Here is a 25899-nt window from a genome sequence, read left to right as displayed (position 1 = left end):
AAATGGAGAAATGATTCTAGGCTTATTCGGGAACCCTCCAGTGGGGTGATGAAAAGATGAGAGAAGGGCTCTCATATAATTTTTTGCATAACTCGATAACATTTTAAGCTAATTTGATTTAATTTGGCATTGGAAAGTATACGGAAATAAAAAAAATTATCCACCTTTTTTTCCGGAGAGAGCTAGAAAAGGGAGGGAGTGCACCAATATTTTTTTAATATCTCCATTGATGATCGATCAAATTTTGCATTGAAGGGATTGGGGTATGAGAAATGTTTTCTTGATTATTAAACAGGGGGAACTCTCATTATTTTATTTTAAATGCCTTGGAAAGTGATCAGGCAAATGAAACTAAGTTTGGCTTGAGAAAGAAATATTATACAAGTAAAGCATTTATTTAATGTGACAGAACTTAGGAACTTATGAATAAATAAATACAGAGTCTTAGTTTGAGATACAAAACAATTATCGAAAAAAAATTTTTAGACAAGCTTTGATAACAGAATTTTTTTTAAATAAAACAAGTTTGAATCTCTTTTGTTAAACTTCAATCAATTTTAGGAGGTGTAGCACACCGGGTCAGCAAGTTTTATAAAAAGAGAAAAAATTTAATTTAATTTCAAGAGTACCATTGATCACAGACAGTGATAAAACCATTCGAATTCTTCCAGTTATCAAAAAAATGGCCAGAAATGTTCAATTTTGAATTTAAAAATGAAAACCTAAAAACATTTCAATTGATCTTTGGAGGCTTCTAATTACAAAGTGTTTTAAATTGGATTTATTGAGTAATGAAACAGAAACTGATGAAAAAATAAGGAATTAAACAATTTGTTGTAAATATTAAAAGCACTAAAATGGTAAACAATTTAAAAAAGATTATTAAAAATAATAAAAAAAAAATTCAAAGAGATAATTTTTTTTATCAGATTTTGTCTACCAACTCTTGTTTTTGTGCAATCAATCATTGATAAATAAAGCACAAACAATCTCACATGAATGATAAAAAAACTGATTCTGGACATGTTTACTAAGCCTAATTTACTGAAGGAGTATAAAATTTTGCTTATAGGTATTCTAATTTCTGATAAATAATAAAACAGATAAAAGAAAATTTAAAAATTTTGAGAGTTGTCAAAAAAAGTATTTCTGTCATTGTCATTACTGAAGAAACGATTTGATTTTTAATTTAAAAAAATATCTCACATTCAAATTGATTTTAAACTTTAAAAATTCGTTTGAATTTCTTTAATTTATAACATGGTCAAAATAAACAAAAAGAAAACATTTATTCATATTTTTGCCAAAGTTAAAATAGATTGCAGTCTTTGAAAAATTTTACAATCATTTCCGAAAAACAGTGCAGAATTTTTTTATACGATTTTGACTAATTTTGAAAAGTTATTTAAAAAAATGCATATTCGTATTTGGGTCGCCCAAATTTATCAAAATTAGCTCCACAACTGTCTGCACCATTTAAAAGTGGGAATTTTGTGGTCTTGTGTATCACAATCGTTTTTTAAGTGGAATTGAACATTTAGAAGAACAAGAATCACAAAATAAAATTAAGGCTAAAATTGGTGTTTTGAAGAAAATTTCATATCAGTATAAAGTTCGTTGGCCGTAGACCATTTTTATAAACAAAGTGATTACTAATATAGTAATGGTTCTAATTTTTTTTACTAACTTTGTTGACTTACGAGACTAAGTAGTGAGCAGTGGCAACCTGTCACATGGCTACCAACTTGTTGAAGTGTTGAATTAGTATTTAATTTAATTTATTTATTTATTGTATGATTTCGTAAGGTATAAGATCTTCTAATTTGCTACAATATGGTAATTTTAATTGTATAAATTAATAATTTTTTACAATGTTTCTGAAGTGTGTTGTCTTTAAATAACCGTTTTTTTTTCAACTGTTTGTTCTGTTAAGTTTTGCCTTTGAATCCCTTTTTATTCAAAATATTTTAAATATCTAAAGGTTATTGATTCCAATAAATGAATGAATTCTGAACTTGTTTCGATGCACTTCTCAATATAACCCAATTTCAAAGATGTGGTATGGTTTTTGAGTGTCATGATTTGAGTTTCATTGCAAAAGGTGCAAATGGAAGTGCTAATCAAAATTTTAAATTAAAAACAAGTTTCAATTCGTGAATGTCATACAGTATTGTAAAAATAAATGTCTTTGGCAAAGAGTGAAATAGGACTAAATTCCTCCAAAGTTTAGCCAATTTTCTGAAATGTTTGTTAAGACTAATTTTGAAATACCTTTAGGATCCAGTAATTTACCGTTACTATGGTAAATTCATTTCTTGAACTGAAAATTTTACTTGTAAAAAATATTCGTTAGGGAGTTTAACCGCTAAGATTATTATGTTATAAATGAAATGGTTTCCAATCCATTCTTAATTCACCAATCTAATTCTAATTCGTTCAAAAAACCCTTTTGGTCATTCAAACTTTTTAAAATATTTTCTCAAGTTATTTTGAATAATAAAATTTAAACCCAAAATTTGTAACGATTCCTTCATTTTCAACATCCTTTTGGAAAAAAAAATCAGAACTGTCCCAATAAGGACTCTCGGTTTAAATCGACCAAGGTCTATTTCACCGCAGTATGAAATTGTATTGTTATTTGGCCGGGCTTCGACCAGACCGAACTGAGCGCCATGAGAAAATTTTAAAACAACTGAAATAGAATCTCTTACAATCCCTATTCTGGTTCAAAAAAGTGAGTATGTTTGACTGAAATGAATTCCTTGGATTTAAAACTATCGATTTTGGTTCATAAACATCAAAAATGTAGCCTCTTAATGAAAATATTTGCACATAAAGTTCGAATGCCTCCAAAAAATGCTGATGGCGTTCAATTCGGTCTGGTCGAATCCCGACCATTTTTGTAAGGGAATGAATTTGGAATTGCCATCACACATTTTTGTTCTATTTCGAACTAATTTATTGTACTTCACATAATTTAATCAATACCACATTTTTCGAAATTCCCAATACTCCGTTCAATCAAAGTATTATCTTGTTAACATCGAGAAACATCAATCAATCCAATCATCACTTGATTCTTGTGGGTGGGGTTGACATTTTTGCTTATCTCGAGGGCTCAAAATTTCATCTCCTCCAAGGTGTTCGACAGCTCTCGTTTGAACCTGTCCGGATAAATATTGTCAATAATATTAACGGCTTTATTGCAGATTAAGCATAACCAAATCACACCAATCGATGAATCGAAGCAAAAAAAAAACCCTGTCACCAACCGAGCCCACCTCAACTTTGCCTTTGGAAACATCAAAGCCGGGACGGAATTTTGTCCGGCTTATCATATCTTAATTATCAGCCAGTCAGCCAGATGTATTAAATCCCCCTTACCCATATCTTGGGGCACAACAAAACATGCGATAAAATCTCTCCTTTCAGCTCTCAAAAGACGACTTTCATCTTGCTAACCGATTTTCTGTTTTTCTGTTGTCTGTCTCCAATCTTCCAGATGGGTGATTCCGGCAGCAGCGGATCTTCGTCTCGGTCGTTTTCGTCGTCTTCGAAGTTGTTGTCGCAATCGCCTGGCATCTAATTGAAACCCATCAACAACGTGTCGCGTCTCCCGGGATCCAACAGGCTTTCCAGTGTGACCGAGTGTCAAAGTTACTTAATATCAAGCCGTGACGGACGGACGAGGAAAAATCTCCCACGCACATACAGACCCTCCTCCCTGGAGATTTCCAGAGGGGCCCAAAAGTTATCCATCGCGTGAAGATTGAATGAGCTGCTGGGGGAAGAAAGAGTGAAAACCAACCGCTCAGCACCATTTATCTCATTCACGACGTCGACGAAACAACACCAGAAACGAGTTTCGGCAGATAACTTCCATCATGACATCAGCAGCAGCATCACAAGCAGCAATCCCCCGGAGTCGAGGGACATTGTTAACCGGTGGCCAGATGACCTCCCGGACCTACAACTTCAGGCATCTTTTCCTGCTTCTGCTCCTCCTTATCAGCATACCCCGGCCGATAATTGGATTCTGTCCATCACTTTGTACCTGCGAGGCGGACCAGAACAATCTCCGGACGTCCTGCATCAACGCGTCCCTGGAGGTGGTCCCGATTCAGCTCAACCCGGAGGTGCGACAAATCAACTTGAGCCGCAACGCAATCACCAACGTTCACTTCACACTCGGGTTCTACTATCAGCTGGAGATCCTGGACATCTCCCACAATCGCCTTGACTCCCTTGGATCGAAAAATTTCGAGTCCCAAGAGAAACTTAGAATCCTTAACTTAACAGACAACCTCCTAACTTCCCTCTCAAAAGACACCTTCAAGGGGCTCAAATCCTTGCAAATCCTGCTACTCTCAAACAACCACATAGAGAAAATACACCCAACTTCCTTCCACGGCCTTACAGCGCTTCTAACCCTAGATCTAACCAATAACCAAATCGTAAGCTTCGAGGATCATGTCTTTAAACCGATCCCAACGCTGGAGAAACTCATCCTCGAGAACAATCAGCTACTTGAGGTTCCCAACCAGGCCAACCTAGAACACCTCAAAGCACTGAAAAGGTTAGATCTTTCAGTAAACTTGATCGAGTTTGTGGCCAACGATAGCTTTGAAGCGCTGCGGGAGCTGAGGGCGCTGAATCTGGCCGGGAATGTACTAACCGAGCTGGATTTGGGTGCCTTCAATGGACTGAACGCGCTCAAACATCTGGATATGGCGGATAATAATCTGACGGTGAGTTGATTATTGATAAGCAACACATGTAAATTATCTGGTAATAGTTAGCTGCTCTTTTTTGGATCAAATTTAGAAGTCAAAAATTAATGAAGTTTGAGAAAATTATTTAAATTTGATTTATTTGTATACCATTTGAAACACAATTTCAACATCCTTAACCACTTCAAAACTGGGGCTGCAATTTAGGTTTAAAATTTTTATAGAAAAATGACAATTTCTAATTTTTTAAAGGATTTTTTTTTATTTTAAAAAAACCCCTTCTAAAATTTATTCTACAATCATTGTTTTAAATTTCCTTTGCACAAAATCTCTCTCACGTCTTCTCACTGAAAGAAAAGTGAGGTCCAAAAGCATTATATAAATATTTTTTGTATAAATTTAGGCTCTCATATAGAAAATGATTCCTTTGGCTTGATAAATTGTCGTGTTTTTATATAAACTTCGTACAAGACTTCTTCCTGCCCATTTCCTGACGGGAAAGAGGGTATCAAACCATCATTCTTGATTTGTTTTTGGGGCTTAACAATAAAATTTGTATGATGATTTCTAAAGTTATTAAAAAGAATGTATGAGAGATACCCTCCTCTTCTCCTATTTCCTCTCGGGAATTTAGGAAAGGTTGGTACTCAAGTATCACCACCACTAAAGGGTGATGCGGTTAAAATTTGGTCAATATCAACTTGACGTATTGCTTTCAATTTTGCATTTAATAAACCTGAACACCCCTCATTTTGAAAGTGTGTGTGTGTAGAATGTTGCTCCTATTTTGATTTTGGAATTCACTCTTCAGTTGTTAAAATGCCGTCCAAGGAAGAAGAGCAGCGTATCAAAATTTTGCTCGCGCATCGCGAAAATCCGAGCTACTCGCACGCAAAGCTGGCAAAATCGCTAAAAGTTGTCAAATCAATCGGTACAAATATAATTAAAGTGTTTGGAAAACGTTTGTCGACAGCCAGGAAGTCTGGATCGGGAGGAAATTGAACACCGGAAGCCGCTGAGACGACGCGCGATCCCGGAGGCTGTACACGACGATGCTGACGAAGTTTGACTGCGTGGTAATGGACGACGAAACCTTAGTCAAAGCCGACTACAAGCAGCTTCCGGGAAAGGAGTTTTATACGGCAAAAGGAAAGGAAAAGGTAGCAGATATTTTCAAGCACATGAAACTGTCAAAGTTCGCGAAGAAATATCTGGTTTGGCAAGCCATCTGTACCTGTGGCTTGAAAAGCAGCATTTTCATAGCTTCCGGGACTGTCAACCAAGAAATTTACGTGAAAGAGTGTTTGAATAAACGTCTGCTGCCTTTCCTGAAGAAACACGGTTGTTCCGTACTGTTTTGGCCGGATTTGGCATCTTGCCATTACGGTAAAAAGGTCATGGAGTGGTACGCCGCCAACAACGTGCAGGTGGTTCCCAAGGACAAGAACCCTCCCAACACGCCAGAGCTGAGAAATACTGGGCTATTGTCAAGCGGAACCTAAAGAAGACCAAAAAAACTGCTAAGGACGAGCAGCAGTTCCAAGCAAACTGGCTTTCTGCGGCGAAGAAGGTAAACAAGGTGGCTGTACAAAATCTGATGGCAGGGGTTAAGCGTAAGGCCCGGCAGTTTGAATTTGGAAAAGCGGAAGCCTAACTGAATATTTTTTTGAATTTTATACTAATTAAACTTGAAAAACAAATTTAATTTGATTTATTAAATAAACGATTTCACCGATTTACACGCGTTTTCCCTTGACCAAATTTTGACCGTTTCACCCTTTAAACCTGCATCTTAGTGGAATGAACAACTTAGGAAAAGCTAGAAGAAGTAACCAATTTCATCCAGTTGAATTGAATATTAAAGTTGCCCGCAGCAGTACCTTTTCAAGTCTTCTCTAAGCGATCATTTTCACGTACCATAGTGCAAATTTAGTATTTTATGATAGTTTTAAGGAATCAGCTTAGGTTTTTTTAAACCTATATCAGGGATTAGGATTTTTCGTGGTTTCAATTTAACGATACTATAAAGTTAACAAGCCGACTAAATATTAAACACAAAATTAAATTAAAATTGCAGCACGACGCGACGTCTGGATCAACTCTATTTTTTTTTTCAAGGCGGTCTATTTTATTCAGGCTTGATACGAGAAACTTGACTGGGGGGGTAGGGTCTAACGGTAAATAAAAACACCATTTTCACGATTTTTTTAGAGGTATCGTTCAAACAAATGTATTCAAATTTTTTGCATTATACAAAGCATTGTTAAAAGAACATTTAAGTAATATTGAGTAATTTTGAAAAACAGTATTAGCGATGGACACTGTATCTCAGCACAGAATCATCGGAAGTCAAAAAATCAGAGCAAAATATTTTTAATAGATGTTTTTCTGGACCCCAACGTTTTTATTTCACTTAAAAAAATTTTTTATGAAATTTTTGTGGCTGTTTGAAGTAAAAACTACGATTTTTCACGAAAAAATCTGCCATTTTTTATCTGTAAAATCTCCCCAAAGTGAAAAAAAACGTTGGGGTCTGGTATTTTACATGTAGAAAATATGTTCCATATTTGAAAAGAATCGGTGAAGTAGCTATCAAATGACGATGTCCACTGACTTTAAAAATGTGCTTTCGAGAAAAACGCGTTTGAAGTTTCTGCTCTTGCTTTCTTGCAGTATTAGATAGGAGGAGGCCTATAATTTCTACAGTTTTGCTTTGATTGACTTGAAAATTTGACACAACATTCTTGAAATGTTTAACAATAAGAAAAGGAGCTCCCCCCTTAAGGAGCGCCAAATCAAGGCAGATATTTTTGGAGCGCGAGAGTCAGGCCAGATTACTAATATATGACGTTTAAGTTCAAATAGAAGTTTAAGTTGAAAAATTTTATTATGAAATATCACGAATGTGTTACGACGTTCTTCAAACGTTCAAACGAAATGAAAATCCCCCCTTCATAACGAACTTATTCAAATAAAATTTTCAGTTCAAGAAATTAAATTACTGCAAGGTTGCCAGAACATTTTTAGCACATTCCGGTCCGGAAAAATCCGGTCTTTTTATCTAAAAAACAGCGAAAACCAGATATTTGATTTTAAAAATGTCGACAAAAAATCCGCGCTACAACCGAGCAAATTTGGTCAAAATCTAGGAACGGATTATCAAAATAAAAAAAAATGTTTCATCAAAATTCATCAGATATTTTTTAATCGTATTTTGTTTTTCAACTGAATTTTCATTTTTATTTTCATGAAACTTGCTTTCAAATTTCGTTTTGGACACATAAATACAAAAATATTTCCAACGTATTTAGTTTGTTTTTGGTTTTTTTTTCGTGAATTTTTTTTTCCAATTTTCATATTAAATATCCGAGCAAACCTGAATAAAACCGAGCAATCTGGCAACCTTCGTTTACCGTAGTAAATTTTTTTTTTTTCAAAAAATTTGATTTTTAATAAGTAATTTCTAGGTTTTGACCCAATTTGCCCGGATTTTGCCAGGATTTTGGTCTACCATTTTGAAATCAAATTCCCGGATTTTGCCAGGTTTTCAGATAAAAATAGCCTGGTTTGTCCCTCCCGGACACGTGCTGAAAAAATTCTGGCAACTTTGCCTTATACATATTATACTAGGCCTGAGTCATTTCATTCTACGACACTCTATGACGTTTACGAGCTGAAACAAAATTTAAATTCTCAATTTTAATTTACAATTAAACAAACCTTTTGTATTGAAACTCAAATCATGATACAAAAAATCCTACCTCGTTTTTTTATCATTTCATTTTTTATGCTGATATGAAATATTTTTCAAGAACCCAATTTCAGCCTTTTTTTATCTAAATGCTCAGCTCTATATTGAAAGGGGCCTAGTGTAAGCCTCAAAATTAACATTTTAGGTAAAAATAATTCAAGAGCTAGTTAAGATCCATGTTGGTTCCCTGATTTTTTTTAAATAGGTTAAAAGTTATTTAAGAAAAATGCATATTTTTGACAAAACTTTAAAACATTACAACAGAAATTACAAAAACATTGAAAGTTTGGTTCTTATAAACTTTTTTAAGCCTTTTAACTAATGTTTAAAGTCGTGCTAACTACATTTAATTTAAGATCAAAGATAAAAAAAAATCATTTATAAATGTTAAAAACAAATCTTTTCTATCTTCATACTATAGTTTAGTTTATGAAGAGTTTAATCACCGTGATTTTGTTGATTTAATTTTTCGACCTTATTCGTGAAAGTAAAAAGAACAAAACTAAGAACATTTCCAGATTATGAAAATTACTGGGGTAAAGTAGAATTCGATAAGAGGGATTTTAATCACATGCCATCAATTTGATCCTCATGGAACAAAAAATAAACAAATAAATGAATAAAAAGAAACAAATTTTTATTTTCATTATCTTGGAACGGGCTTGTGATATAGCTCTGGTGGTAAACCAGTTGCTACCTGAGCTAATGTCCGCGATTTCGAACCCAAGCGTAAACTTTTAATTTACTTTCAATTTCAATTCAAATTTAAATTCATCTCATTCAATTTTTTTGTTTAGTTTCATTATTTCTTTATTAAACTGAATTAACCGAGTTTAAATTTAATAATCCTCAACTAATTTAATAATCATCTACCAACAAATTTTGAAGCGGTCCATTCAGTTCAGGATTAGTGCAACGAATTTTGATTTTGTATGGAAATTTGTTTGGGGAAACAAATTTTTAATTCAAAAATTGCCAGAGATGTACCGATAGTTAAAAAAAATATACATTTGGATGAAAAATATTGCTTGATTGTTGCATGCAGTACAATTCATGTTAACAATGCACAAACCTTACATGTAACCCAGAAAAGATATCTGATGTTATACAAATTTATTCCCCAAATAAGTTTTTTTAATTTTACCGTTTTTGACTGCTTATTTGAAAGTTGGATAACCGTAGGATAAGAATAAAAAATTCTCAAAAATCTGCTTGCAAAGCCAGTGAATTAATTGATTTATATAAAATTTGCTAAAATATTGCATAAAATCACTTAAAGCAAAATCTCCATTTTTAAATATTTTTCAGTAGATTCAGATTTTTAATTTTAAAATGATTATAACTTATTTCATGAAATGCTTAGCTTAAGGTTGCCAGAATTTTTTCCATTCCCATCCGGGCCTAGCAATTCCGAGCATTTTTTCAAAAAAAACCTGGCAAAATCCGGGCATAGATTTCAATTTTTCAAATCCAAAAAACCGGGCAAAATAGAGGTGTTTTTATATATAAAAGCAAAGAAAAATGCAAAAAAAATGAAATTAATATTTTATTAATGCAATTGCAGACTTCCAAAAACTTTTTGGAACACTTAAATGTTTAAAGGTTTATAAAAGTAAATCAGCGAAATTATTTGAAACAACCGTTGAAAATTTCTATACCGTTGATTGATTTTGCTGAAACTTACTCAAAAACTTTGATTTTTTTTTTGGTTTTTTTGTGAAAATCGTGAAAAAAAATCCGGGCAATATCCGGACTTTTTCCACGATATCTGGGCAACCGGGCTGGATCGGACTTTCTCGAAATTTTGAATCAAATATCCGGGCAAACCCAGATAAAACCGGTCAATCTGGCAAGCTTAGCTTAGCTACCCGTTATGTTTGCAAAAATAAAATGAATCTTAAGAATAGTCAAAATTGAAAAATTACTTCAATTCAAGCTTATTTTATTTTTTGGATGGGCATCGAAAAAACATATGGGAACAAAAAGTCATTTTTTGCAACAGTACATATATAAAATTGAATGTTTGTCTGTCTATCAGTTCCTAATAAACTCGAAAAATACTGAACCGATCAATGTGAAATTCGGTATGTAAAAGTTTTTGGGGTCGTAGATAGTTTCTAAAATACTTTCAAATGGCTCCGACTCAAAGAAAGGGAGGCTCCCCCACAAAATTGATAAAAATATGATACAAATCGAACAATTTTCGGAAATTACTGAACCGATTAACGTGAAATTTGATGTGTAGCAAGATGCTGTATACAAGATAAAAAAAAAAATTACAAAATTTTCACTATCCTCAAAAGATTTTTGTTTCAAATTTCTAATCATAAGCATTAATATAATAAGAATTGAGACAAATGGAGATGATTCATTGAATTGACAAAAAAAAATTTTTTGCTTGATTTCCCGGAAAAATTCAGATAAAAGTCTTAAAAACCTGAAATTAGGTGCTGTACATCGCGCAAAAAGATATTTTTTTTAAATTTTTTTTAAGATCAGGACCAACATAAATGAAAAAAGGAGGTTATTTCATTTTCTCAGAAATTCAAATTTGCAGTCGCATTAGACCAGAGACATCAGAGTGTGCAGTTATTTTGCTTTTATTTATAGTATTAAGTTTTCCATCCGTTCGGTACTGCACTGCAAGTAATGAATTCTACAAAAAAAGACGTTTGTTTTGAATCGTTCGACTTTTTTGAGAAGAAATTAAAAAAAAAAGATGTGAACATTCAAGCCCTTAAAAAAATGTTGAAATAGACATTCATTTAACTTTTTATAAGGAATTTTCTTATTTTTATTACAATAAACTTAGTATATTTTGTATTTTAAACTTTTTTTTTATTATCTCGTTCCCACAGATTATCCCAACGATTCAGCTGTCGAAGCTGTACAATTTGACTTCCATGTCTCTCAGCGGAAACTCTTTCCAAAACCTTCCGGCCGTTTCGTTCCTGAACCTATTCCACCTGCGAGAGCTGCACCTTAACCGGCTGGATCGACTGGAACGAATCGATGCAAGGTATGTACTTATCCTTTATGTTCTTTGTTTACTTTAAATATTATTCGAAATTAAGAACAGACTCTGTGAAAAATTAAAGCCACTCAAAAGCTGTCACCGAATGTGGCAATGATTTTTATTTAAATAGAACGAGGGAACACCTCCTTTTTGTTCCCCCAAAATGGAGTATCTACAATCCATAAAAGTGGTAGCTACTGCTGAAGCTGTTGCTGGTGTTGTGAATATGGGAGGACCATCAAATTTTACTACATTCCAGTCAAAGCTGGGTAGAAGTATCGCCATAATCGGGTGGGGAAGAGCGCACTTCGAAATTGCTCCGGCAATGGAAGCACCAGCTGTTTCGGGAAGATGGCGATACTAAAATTGACTACAATGAAGCTTTTTAAAAGCTGTGCATCTAGCACCTCCTGACTAGCTTGCATCGAGATTTAATAAGAGATTTTTGGGAAATATTGTTCCATGGCACTCTTTATCAAAATAATTCAAAGGGGCTCTGCTTTAAATAGATTGTGTCGATTTGATCAAGATTTTATTGTGAGTTGACAGTTGAGTTTAATGTTAAAACTATTTTTTGACGGTCGCCATAGCTAATTCAAAGGAGATCTATTTTGAAACAAAATTAAGTCGATTTGATCAAGATTCTATTGTGTGTTTATTGTTAAAACCATTTTTTGACGGTCGCCATAGCAAGAAACACGTTACTGCTCACAGTATTATTTATGCATGGTTATTTGGTTATGCTCTGAAAATCAAAGAGAGTTAGTGGTAGAGAGTCATATATTCAATAATCATATCGTTAATCACCATTCATAGAAAAAAAATTGAATGTTTTCAACAGAATTCAAAGATCTTTCTCGATTAGGGAAGGGGAAAAGTTCTGAACCTTACAGTTTATTGAAGTCGTTCAATTTTGCCTACAATATCTCATAACTTATTCGTACGACATTCGCAAGATATTCAAAGTGCTGCCGACACCCACGATTGAGCAGCAGCAGCAGAAGCAAGAAAAAAGCACCGAAAAGAACCAACTCAGTTAACAATAATCCCCCACATAAGCGATTACAGTAAGGAACGTGTGGAATTTGTTTCCATATTATGTTAACTTGTTCCGTTTTACTTTTTTTTTGTCTGCCTGCTTCCTTCTGGCTCCAAGAAAAAGTGTGTTCCTAAACGCCACAAAGGGACTCCCTCTGAAGAACTCCGTGGTCTTGGTCCTGGTCCTTGTCGCCAATTGATGCTCGCATGTACCAACGTTTGTAGAATTCGCGCCTCACCAGCCACGTCATTGTTGCGTTATTGCGACGCGTTTTTTTCGTCTTGCGTTCTTTCATTCCTTGAAGACGCCTTTCGATGCTGGTGCCTTGCGTCGGCATCAATGAAGACATGTTCTTCGGTTAGCTCAATGTGGTGTGGCTCACTGAATGAGAATGGCAAGAAAAAGTATGTAACTGGATGAAGAGCCGAGGAAAGCAATGTATTTGGGCTTGTACTTTTTATGCGAAAACCACCCACTTCTGGCGGCGCGGTTTCGTTGTGGAATTGAGTTGAGCGAGGCGAGCGAATTCAATCGTGGAATTCCTGCCTTTGACTAGGAACATGCAGCCTTTTTTACTCTTATTTCCATTTCGAACAGTTTTTTATAGGCCTTTGTCCGCCTAACAGAATCCTTTCCTAAGACCAGCCGCTTTTCTTATCCTCATACGTAAAAAAAACAGTGAATCTCAAAAGACGATCTTCAAATTTGGGAATGAAATTCAAAATTCCGATAACAAAATAAAAGCTCTTTACCAAGCATAGGAATCAAGGATCACTCAAGAATAATATCAATATTCAGTAAAAGAATTCAGAATCTCAATTTTGATTCAAAATTGCCTCGTCTTGAGAACTTCTGCCTCCAGAATACGACTTCACAGTACCCAAGTGTTAACATATAGGCATCATAAAAATAACTTGATGCCTTTTTTAGCCTCCACACATATCCTAGTCGTAGCAATTTTCTTTCATCATTGTTGCATAAAGTGAGTAAGAACGAAATGCTTGAACAAAAATGGAAAACAAAATAAAAACTGTTCAAGTCGACACACACAAGAATAGTGTGTAAAAAACCCACATGAATGGTGTAGCTCCTCATTGAATGTGATTATTTGAGTAGTGCTCTAGAAGAATTTTTCCTTGGACTCCCTACAGCCTTTGAATTTTACAAGGAATGTTGTCTGGGTGCCGCTTGAATCCTTGTAGGTTGTAAACAATTTTTGTTGCAGTGGAATGTTTCTTCCAACGAGCTCTTGCTGTGGATGGCGTTGGCGCGAACTGTCATAACCATTGATGGTCATAAATAATATCTGGGTGTACCGGCAATAGCAGCATGGCGGCTCTCTTGAAACAGCTCGGTACTAGATAGAAAATTAATTTTCATGGGTGCTCGTATGGGAACATAAATTGTACTCGACTGACACATGGAGTTGAATTCGATGTATTTTAGAGCAATTTACATTTAAAGTATTTATTTAATAAGAAATAGACATTTACAGAAATGTTCAAGCATGTACATCAATTTCTATCGAAGCGCAAATCTTTGAATTCCAATGAAAATAAATTTGAAAGAAGAACAAATAGTAGATAATGAAAGCTATAAAGATATGTTGGTTCTTGAAATATATCATACACAGCAAAAAAAAATGTAACGTAGGCTGATGTAATTGCAGTTGATGTGAGCCAAACAACGTATCATTCATGTTTTTCGATGTAATAATACACATCTTTCGGTTTCAATGCATTTAAATAAAAAACATAAAATATCACATATGTTGGATGCATTTTATTACATCCAAATGATGTAAGAAATCTGAACACGTCGTCCAGTGTAATATAACATCATCCGTTGTAATATAACAGCACAGTAGCCCGCGGATGTCAAAAATTTTAATTGTTTTCCTCCGCGCTTCAAAACAAGAAGGAAGGATTTCGCGGCCCACAAGGATTTGTTTGGTGGGTAAGTTACATAAAAATTATCAGAATTCCTGAGCAATTCTTCAACTGGAAGGTTTATTAGGGTCTTTTTTTATTTTTAGGGACTTACCGAGAATCAAATCATTCCAATTGATTCCCTTTGGTATAATATTCGTCCGGAACTAAAGGTAAGTTTTTTTTTATCATTTCCTTAACAAAATTTAAAAAAAAAATGTTTTTTAAAGTCAGCTTTTTGGCAAACTGTTCAGTTGTCTAACGAAATTCTAAACTGATTCATTTAAAATTCTGATTTTTATCGCAGTTTACCGATTTTTCGTATCAAAAGTGAATTAAAAATTGGATTCAATAATTGCTTGAAACTCATTTTAATTTCTGATAAGATTGCCTCCGTTTTTTAACATCTTTTTTTTTATTCTAAATTTTGATAATTTAGTCTAAGCATTTGCTTCAAAAAACATTTACAAGTTCATCGTTTTGGAGCATCTTTTGGTGTTTCAAAATTGCTAATACCTATTTCTTTCTCTTTTTTAGATTGCGGTTTTCAAAAAAAATACTACGTTCATGCTGAAGGTTTTTTTTAACCCAAGGATGTGATACAATTGCCGCGGTGTTTAAGAACTATTTTCCAATTTTTTTTCTACAATTTTTTCAAATATCCGTTGTGCGCATCCAAAACTCTGGAATTTCTATGAAAATTCATATAGAAAATCAAACCCGATACAGGAACTCGTTCGAACGCAACAATTGTGGGTAGCGTACGACTAGTACGATCTCTTGTTATTAGGATAAGTAAATAATCGATTTATAATCTATTTTTTGATAGAATAAGATCTATGTTTACAAATTGTATTAATAAATATAAAAAAAAATCATAAGAAGTTTCGTGATCTTATTTTATAAGGACTCATAAGGCATTCATTGACATCTGTTGAGGAAAGATATAAGAACCTTTTTAGGGTTTTTTAGGAGATTCCTTACCATCTACTTTAAACCGAGCTAGGTTAGTGGTGCGCAACTTTTTGAGTCGAGTTCTTCTTCGAAAGCGTTTTGTAGTTCGAACATAGATGCATTTCTGATTTTTATATTTTTTAACTTGGTCACATGAGCGTAGTTATACAGATGTAAAAAATGAATTCTATTGAAAACTTAAACTCACATATTTTTAGCCAAATTTAAAAGAGAAAGATATGATCATTTTGACAATCGTGAACCATAATTTGTTTCAGGCTTAACATGAACTTCTTTTCAAATGAAAAAAAATCCAGAAATATGCTGTTGAAGCCAGATCAAATTAATGAAGGTACCCCCCTGAAAAGAAATATTTTTAAATGGAGCCACAGAGCAAGTAATAGGATGTTTCACTATCAGGTTTCGATTTCACGTGCTAACTCCACTTATACGATATATAAATTTGAATGTTTCTCTCAATATTATTCGTGGCCGCTATCTTTTTTTTTTTCAATTGACAACGTGCTTGAAATTATTTAAAAAGCTTTGCACATTGTTAATGTTTGACGTTGTTTACTTGATACATGCATTTGGTGTAATTTTTTACATCTGTTTTACGTACTAGATTGTACAAAAAAAAGATGTAATATTAGGTCGCCTTTGCAACTCAAGTTATGTGCACTGTTTTGATGTAATATCGCAACACTTTTTTTGCTGTGTAGTTTTCGAAATCTTATGTAAAGTTAGATAAATGTATTAACAGGAACAAACATAGGGGGATCAGGAACATGCTCTAATATGCCCCGCGAATTTGCCATGCGATCAATGTACATATCGCGTTGAAAACGAGTGTGCTCGCTGGAGATTTTTCTCCATCAAATATCATTTGAGGCTTTCAGAATCAAAGGGTGCACAATACTGCACAATGATAGTTTAAGAAAAACGCGCTTCAATGTTGTCAAGATGATCGATTTTTCAAATATTTTTGTAAATTCGAAATTTTATTTATTTTATTTATTATTTTTTTAATATTCGAGAAGTTTTAAGCCAATTGTTCATAAGTGCTAAAAGTTTTTTTAATCTGAGTTTTGCACCATATGTAGATTAAGATAAAAATCGATTGGTAAAATTCACTCAAAATCGATGGTTTTAGAACTTATCTTCCACTAGTTCTGAGGGCCTCAATATTTTTTTTCTTTTTTAAAATGTCACTCAATTGCTCCTAAACTTTTATTTTGAAATAGCATAATAAAAGCCGCAGAACTCAAGTGTGTTATAAACATTTTTTCAAAGATAGCGTTTCCGGAACCTCTAAACATGATTTTTGTTAGATTCATTCACCCAAATCTATCATTTGGAGGTTGAGCCCACAGATTCCCAGACAAGATGCAATTTTGGGACACCCTACTGTAAGGGCATAGTAGGGGGCATAATCAAAGGAACCCAAGCCCCCTGGGGTAGTATAAGAACCATTTATCAGGGCACGATGAGGGACCAGGAATCCAACTCGAATCATCTGATTACCTCTCCGATACCTTAACAATAGGCTAAATCTTTGGATGTGAACTTGTCAAGCCATCATCGAGTAAAATTCGCTGTTAGATTCGAAGGCAGAAAATGCTCATCGTGCCGCGAAAAATTGTGCTCTGTTCGCCCCGAGTTAACAAGTTTATGTTAAAAACGCGTTTTAAAATTGATTATAAAAGAAAATTAAAAAATGTTTGATGATGAAAATTGAGGAAAAATCTGTACAGCATGTCTACATTTTGGATCAAGATGATTTATCGGTCATTAGTGCTTTTTTTTCTGGTGCTCAAAAATATAAATATTTTCGTCACTTGAGAACCCAATTTGTACATTTAAAATACCTATTTCTGTAAAGATTTTAAAAAAATTTCTCTCTAATATATGTAAAACTACAAATTTCTTAAAAACAGTTTTCAATTCTTAGGATGCTTTGAGAGCCAAATTTTACTCAAAACTAAGCTCAAAGCATTGAAAATCAATCTGAGAATTTTTTAACATTTTTCTCTAAATTAAATACGGCTAGAAAAAATTTAAATCTAGTTTTCAAATTTTTAGAATGAATATTGATATGATAACATTTCTTATTTATCTTATTTTGACATGTATTGAATTGAGCATTGCTGATTCCCATTTCGTTTCATCATCGGACAACGTAGTTTATGTTGTATGTCCAATTTATAATAAAACAAATGGCAGGGCTTCCACCAGACCGACCTATGCATCATGCGAAAATGTAGAAACAAAAAAAAAATTGAATCTAGTTTAATCCATTAACCAGATTAAAAGGCGTAATAAAAAGTCACATATTTACTTGAATGAAGGCTTTACAATTATATTTTGACTGACAAAGAGAATCAACTGCCCAATTCTTTTGTCTGAACTTTTTGTACTTATTAATGAACTTGGAAGTTGCAAAAGTGATTAATATATGCGTTGTATGTGACTTATTTTGCCCAATTCCCAAGAGTGAACTATATTTTCTCATTAATGAACTTGAAAGTCGCAAAGAGATTTATATGCACGTTGTAAGGGACTTAAGTCACATAAAGGACACAAAGTACTCAAAAGGGGATTTCTTAAGTCACAAAACGTGCATTGAGGTGTTTTCTTTCTTTCTGGAAAGCCGGATATCTGGTTGGGCAGGTGCGCCTGAAAATATGCTACAAAGTCTTATTACCACTTCAAGTTTAATTATTATTCATTATTTATCATGAACTTTTTTATTTTTTAAAATTCAGTTAATTCAAACAAAACTATATAAATATTTCCATCATGGCAATAAGAGAGAAACATTGAAATTTCAGACTAAGATTCCAAAATAAAAAATGAAAAAAAAAACAAAATAAATCAATCCAAATTTCAAGGAGATGCAGTCATAAGAGTTCAGAAGTTGAATTCAAAACCTGGAATCGTATTCAGTGTCTCATCTTGAAATCATAATTTCAAATAAAGTTTTGAGAAGCAAATAACAAATTAAATTTAAATCAAAATTGAGAATCAAAGTTACAAAAAGAGTCAAAGCAGTAAATGAATAATGCATAGTTAAAATCCAAATATTTATTTCAATACCATATCTTCATCACACTAAAACAATCGTTGTAAGACAACGTAGTGAAAAAAAGTTCTGCAGATTACAACCTTAAATAAAATCATTTTCCTCAGATTAAATTAAAAAAAAAACGAAGTTTTTGTCAAACAGTTCTTCTTAATGTGTCAAAAGTTACATTTGAAAACATAAGTTCAGAACGGAAATTAAATGTTCAAAGCACATAATCTGGAAATTGGAAGATGTTGAGATTAAAAATCTGGAATCATTCATGGTTAGAGAATCCCTCAATGCAAATCGCAATTCAACTATGAGAGTGTTTTTATTATTTGAGTAATTTGAAAACGGTAAACTTGGAAATGATATGCTTAACTCAGGATAAATAATTTTTAAATGAACTAGCTGACCCGGTAAACTTCGTTTTACCCGTTACCTAATAAATCATTGAAAAAAATTTACAGTTTTTTAACCTTTTCAAGCTCGTTAATCAGTTTTCATGAAAATCGTCTTCAAGTTGTTCGAGTTTTGTCCCGTTTCTAGTTGATTTTGTATAGAAGCCCCTCTTCCATAAAAAGTAATAATCTCGAAACTACACAAACCATCTCTGGCCCGAAAAAACCCTCGGATACCAAATTTCACTTAATTCTGACCGACCATTCATACGTGATGGTGTTACAAAGAAAACGCCTCCATTTTTATACATAAGAAGTACATGCATCAGAATCAAGAGTGTATGAAACTTGAAGTGAATTAGTTGGAAACGTTTCATTTCGAATATAAAATCTTAAACTCAAATTCTAGTGGAAATTCAATAAAAGAACTCAGAATTGCTGATTTTTTCAATAAGAAGTCATTACAAACAGTACTTATACGATTTTACAAAATGAATTTTCAAAGGAGGGTGTAGAGTGTAAGAACCAAAGCAAATGTTTGAAATGATCAAAAAGCTAACATTTATTTTACATTTTTTAAAGTTATGCTTCTGCTGATTAAGAGTGAATTAAAAATCATCTGGTTTTATTTATTAAATTGCCAGTGAAGCTCGAGAATGCTCTTAATTTCAAAAAATGTTCAATGTTTTTTTTCCACTTTCTTCAAAAATTTTTTAAATTTCAATATCACCCGGCATTTTTTTTTTAATTTTGGAATATTAAATGTACGTTACGTATTCCTCACAAATAATGGTTGAGTTTGAAGTAAATGCTTTTATTTATGCTACCTCTGCTGTACTGCAAATCTTCTTTCAAAAACTGAAAATAATTTACTGTATTTTTTCAACAAGACGTATTTAAGATACATCTATTCAAGCCCCCGCGAAAACCGTTACATTTACTCTAATGTAAAGAAAATATTTAAAATTCAAATCATCATAATGGAGGTTATAAACTGAAAACTCCTAATATATTTTCTATATTCAATAAATACGAGAAAGCATTATATATTGTGGTAATCCCAGATTAATTCGGACAAACACTGGTTTTCAAAGTAAAATAGATAAGTAAAGCAAACTATTATCTGGCTGAAATAGAAAGCTATTTTTTCCTATTTTTTTTTAGTTTAAATAACGATTTGAACGCTGCTGACGTGCTTCGATAAAAAATTGATAATTAAATAGTGTTTTTCGTAGCTTTTCTCTAGATTCTTTTTTTGCATAATCACTGGATTCTGCATAGATTTGTCATGTTCTAGTATCATTTTTTCCCTAGATTTATAGAACTTTAAGGAGTGTCTTATTTGATTTCGTTCTCCCTCGGGAGGCCCACCTGAGCCGGGAACTCGGACAACACCCTTCTTTACCCTTCAAACAGGGCTTAAATAGCCTGTTCAATTCTCACCACGAAGGTTGGGGTTTGATCCCCAAGTCGGGCATTTTTTTAATAAATAATTATATATTTGAGTGTCCATTCTGAAGCGATATACGTAGGAAATGTAGAAAAGAAGCAATTCAGCAGCAAATCGAACAAATTTCGGCAAACCGCAATTTGTCGAGTTTGGAATCCGACGCGTGGCATCATAGCGGCATCATGTACTGAACATTATAAATAATCAATAGATGGTGGTATGAACCGATTCTAAGGGTGCAATTGAGAAAGAGAGAGAGTTTTTTTTGCTCATTTTAAAATTTTTTGGAAACTGAATTGAAAAGCCGCTGAAAGCGGAATACAAGATCATTAAGACTTGTTCTGGAACTTGAAAATATTAATAAAATCTTTAATTTTTGGCTGTATAGAACATATTTTGTATCAATGATGGGGCTTAAAGTCTGCTTCATTTAATATTGGAACACAAACAATTGCGTGTAGTTTAGTCATTTATTAACGAATTCATAATTTGTTTTTCATACAAATGTAGCATTTTCTGTACTCTTTCATAAAAAAAAATTAAAAAAATTATTCATTGCTGTTTCGAAGAAATTCTCGTACTTTTCCCGTAATACGGCACATTAGGCGGCGCACACCCTTTTCGTCCACCGTTTTGGCGATTTGATTCCACCAGTTCTTCATTTGAGTCATGTTCCTAACAAGTTTTCCCTTTGCCTTAAGCCTCCGCTTCGTGATGTCCCAGTATTTCTATATCGGCCGGAACTGGGGGCAGTTTGGGGGGTTGAGGTCCTTCGGTATTACGCTGACCCCGTTCGTTGCGTACCATTCCATAACCGTTTTGCTGTAATGGCAGCTTGCGAGGTCCGGCCAAAACATTACTGGACGGTCGTGGGCACGAATAAACGGCAGAATCCGTTTCTGTAGGCACTCTTTTTTGTAGACTTCTGATGTCATTGTCTTGTCAGTGAGAAAGACTTTGGTTTTCTGTCCACAACTGCATATCCCCTGCCAAATCATGTACTTGCGGGCGAATTTATCCGCAAACACGAACTTAAATTTAGCAGGTACATCCCCCCGAGCCGTCGCCAAATAAAATTTTTGACCTGGGATTTGCCCAAAGTCCGCCTTCACGTCCGCGTCGAACTTGGTCAGCACTTGGTCGTACAGCTTTCGAGCACGGATTCTTGCCACATTGTTCTGCTTCAGCGTCCGATTTGGCTGTTTGCTGGCTCGGAATGACCTTATTCCTTCCCGGAGACGAATTCGTCGCACCGTACTGTGAGCGGCCTGGAACTTATTGGCCAAATCGCGGTCTGAAAGATTGGGATTCCTCTTGACGGCCTTGATGACTTTCCCACGCAGTTTCCGGTCGACAGTTCCACTCCGACGCTTCGAATGCGGCTTCCGAGCCGTCGTCAATGTTTCCTTGTACTGCTTGATAACACGCCATACGGTATTTCTGGGCATTTTAAGCTGTTTAGTTAGCTTCGATGCCGACAACAATGGATTTTCAAGAAAACTGTGCACAATTTGATCTCTCCGTTCGGCTTCCATGGCGGTTGTTTACAAAATGCTATCGTTTGGTGTTATGACATAAATACATGGTGAAAGGTAATGAATTTCCCGACACGTGGGTGAAAAAAGTTTCCAAATCCGTCCACTAGGAGCGCCACAATGAGCAAAAGAATTTGTTCCAATATTAAATGAAGCAGACTTTAGTAAGCTTTTTTGTACCTGTTTTATGAGCTTTTTGGTTACTTGGGTTGCTATTTTAAATTAAACCCATACAGAATTTCATATGCGAAGTTTTTAAATCAAATAATCCAAAAAATCCATTAAATTCAAATTTATTCACGTTTAGTAAAGTGTAAAAAAAAATTACGGATTCAAAATTTAAATATTTTGAAGTGATTAAAAACAAAAAAGTCTTTTATTCCATCCATTACGATCAGTAGATTAGAACTCTCAACGTAATCTGAAATAAAAATAGATTTCTAAAACAAAAAATAAAAGACCGATATTCAAATTTTGTTCTATATTGCAGCTTCGAATTCGCACCCTTATTCTGATTAAAATATCATAGTATCGAAAATATCGATATTTCAAAGAATATGTATTGAACAAAGTATGCAGAAAAATTGAAAAGAAAACAAATTTATTTTTGAAAAAAAAAATATTTTGTGAAAAATCGCTGTTTTTTTTTATTTTTATTTAAAAAAAAAAGGTTTAATCTGAATCAATCACAAACATCTTTCCGCAAAAAAAACAAACGATGTTTAGAAGAAAATTGCAAAATGGTTTCGAGATAAATCAACAATTTCAATAATTATGTTTCAACTTTGGTGGGCCATAACTCTAATAAGAATCGAAATTACTTCTTCAAACCTGTTCAGTTGATTGATCAAAATTAAAATGTTATAATTCCACTGTCTTAATAATTACTATTCTCATAATTTTTTAACTATGCATTTTAAGATTAATTTTAAATTGAAATTAACGAGCTTAAATGTTATCGTCATAAAAATTCAAAACTGAAATAAAGCTATTCGTTGATTCTAATTGTATTTTTCATACGATTCATTTTGATTGGAAATTATCCAATGAGCTCAAATTTCAGATTCAAATTATGAATTGGAATTACAGTTAAGAATTTGGTTTTAAATGAGATAGCATTAAGAATATAAATTTAAATTTATATACCATCAATATTGGTTTAGTTCATATTGGATATTCGTAGCTCTAGATTAAACATTTATGTTGAGAATTACGAAGAAGTAAGCAACTTTCTCATGACAACTTCCGAATCTGCTTCGAACATCAGATTTTCCCGCTTATAGTATAAAATCCTTAAAATTTAAGCCTTTTTATTTCCTGAGAAATTTCTTCATTCTTGGTAAAATAAAAATATTCTTAGTGTGTTCTCTCTCCTTGAAGTTCTTTACTCTATTCTTTAAGATTTTATTGGGCAATTTATTTATTTATTTATTTATTTATTTTATTTTTTGATAATCATGTAGTTTAAGGTAATTCAATTCCTTATAAATTACTACAATTTGCACTGCTTAGTTTAAATTAAGGTCATTCTCTGATTTGTGTTCTGGTCAACTAATAATTTTATAACATTAAAAAATCTCTTAAATCTACAAAAAAAAATTACTGGTTTCTTACACTAAGGAAATTTCTATAATCTCGTCTAAAAGTTGAAAGAGAATTACAGTTTCGTAGGTTATTTGGATGCTGATTCCAAATACCTAAACCCTTGACAAAAATGGTACGTCCATATGACTCGGTACGATGACGCGGAATAATGAGAAATCTTAATCGAGAACTACGAGATCTAATGATTTTCTCGTTGAGATAAGCTGGTTTACCCGTGTGAACGATTTTGTGCAAAAATATACAAGCTCTATATTTATAAAAATCTTTAAAAGAGCACCCCAACAGCTGAGGGTGATGATGGCTTACTCTGTGGAATCGATTCAAATTGAATATATAGCGAACACAACAATTCAAAGCTAAGCGAAGACGATTCATTAACATTGCTGTAGCTTGTAATAGGAATTCAGCTCCGAAGATGAAATGTGGAAGGATAAGTGCTTTAAAAAGAGTTAATTTAATGGCCGAAGGAAGAATACTTGTTTTAAGTCTAAGAGTTCGTAAAATATTATATATTTTGGTACACTGAGCATATACTAATGAATTCCATTGTAAATCTCTTTGAATAGGTACACCTAAGCTCGTTGCTTTTTCGACATACTGAATATTTTGATTCCCGAGGACTAATTGTGGAGTGCTGGTCAAGTCGGTGGTGGAAGGAAAAAATAATGCTTTGGTCTTATCATTGTTAATGGGTAACGAATTACGTATGGACCATTGAAAAACGCTTCGTAAGTCTATATTCATCAAGTCAATTGCTTGGTATGGCGAGACTTCTGATAAACAAATGTAGATTTGCACGTCATCAGCAAATAAATGAATGTTGGAATTTGAGCAAACGTTTTCTAAGTCGTTAATGTACAAAGAGAAGAACAAGGGCTCCAGAATGGAACCTTGTGGCACTCCTGATAAAACGTTAGCCGGATTTGAGAGATCATTTCCAATAAAAACAATTTGAGTTCGATTATATAAATATGATTGTATAAGAAAAATAGCACTGCGTGAAAAATGGAATTGAGAGGATAATTTCTTCAGTAAATTGACGTGTGAAACTCTATCAAAAGCCTTAGAAAAATCTATCATCAATAAAATGGCAATTTGTTTTTTATCCACCAGATTTTGTATATCATCGATTACTTTTAACATTGCCGACGTTGTGCTATGGTGTGCCCTGAATCCTGACTGAAATCGACTTAGCAAGTTCATACTGTTAATGTAAGACTGAATTTGTTTATTTATTATACGTTCAAATACTTTGGAAAGCGAACTTAGAATGCTTATAGGACGCAGATTTGAAATTCCTTTAGCTTTAGTATTTTTTTTAATCGGTATTATTTTAGCAATCTTCCAAAGCTTTGGAAATTTTCCTGATAGTAAGATTGTGTTAAAGATTTCACACAGAGGAGTTATAACTGAAGGTAGTAGATATTTGATAAATTTTAAAGAAATTCCATCGTGTCCAACCGCGTTTGATTTTATAGAACTTAATGCCAAAACTACATCGTTATTATTAATTGGATCAAATTTAAAGCCGCTTTGATTCGGAGGTAAAATGGGTAAAGATGTATTGTCTGGTGAAAAATTAGATACAAAGTAGGTGTTAATTTCATTGCATGTGTGAGATGTTATAACATCAGATTTAGAATTGAATCTATGAATACTTTTTATTCGTCTCCAAAGTTCTTGACTTGAATTCGCGGATTGCATTTGGTTTGAAACAAAATCTACTTTTGCACGTTTTATTTTATTGCTTACAGCATTTCTTAAACGTTTGTATTGTGAAAAGTCCGATAATGATCTAGATGATTCCCAAATACGGTAAGCTAAATCTCTATCATGCATAGATTCACGAATGCTATGAGAAAACCAAGGATTCTGCCTTGGCCGAACTGTTTTCAATGGTACAAAATTTTCATACAGGCTTAGAATGTGATTGTTGAATAGATCAATTACTATATCGGGGTCATTTACACGGCTACAAAAGCTCCAGTCAATTGAATTAAATGTTCTAATCAATACAGGCAAGTCGATGCGCGAGTAGTCTCTTACGGATTTGTTCGTGTGCATTATATCTCGATTCATATTAATAGAACTAAAAATCATATCATGTTTGGAGAACCCAGCAGCAGAAACCTGATTGAAGTTTAGTAAAAAATTGCTATTATTGGTAATCATTAGATCGATGAGCGAACAACCGGAAGAAAAATGGGTGGGTGTGGTGTTGAAGCAACAAAAACCATGGGAATCAATCATTTCTTTAAAACAATAAGCAGAATCATTAGGGACTAGTAAATTGGTATTGAAATCTCCTAGTAAGATAACGTTTTCGTACGCAAGCGAAAAGTCACTTATGACGTTACTTATAGTTTCGACACAGTCGTTGCGAGGTGGGTTATAAAACGTACCTAACAGAAAAGTTCTACGATTAT

The 25899-nt window shown here is 33.5% G+C and overlaps 1 protein-coding gene across 2 annotated transcripts in view; it reads left to right on the top strand.

Annotated features, from left to right (window-relative positions):
- The window catches only part of LOC129742500 (nyctalopin-like), a 470518-nt gene that overhangs the window by 429951 nt on the left and 14668 nt on the right, over positions 1-25899 (top strand). For both annotated transcript variants that reach the window (XM_055734402.1, XM_055734401.1), the window contains 2 exons: positions 3503-4748; positions 11340-11500. In XM_055734402.1, the coding sequence (XP_055590377.1) occupies positions 3885-4748; positions 11340-11500 (1025 nt within the window). In that variant the 5' untranslated portion in view covers positions 3503-3884. The remainder of the gene's footprint in view (positions 1-3502; positions 4749-11339; positions 11501-25899) is intronic.

This window comes from Uranotaenia lowii, chromosome 2 (assembly GCF_029784155.1).
Source record: "Uranotaenia lowii strain MFRU-FL chromosome 2, ASM2978415v1, whole genome shotgun sequence".
In the NCBI taxonomy this organism is placed as follows: domain Eukaryota; kingdom Metazoa; phylum Arthropoda; class Insecta; order Diptera; family Culicidae; genus Uranotaenia; species Uranotaenia lowii.
This window is presented reverse-complemented; position numbering and strand designations above follow the sequence as displayed.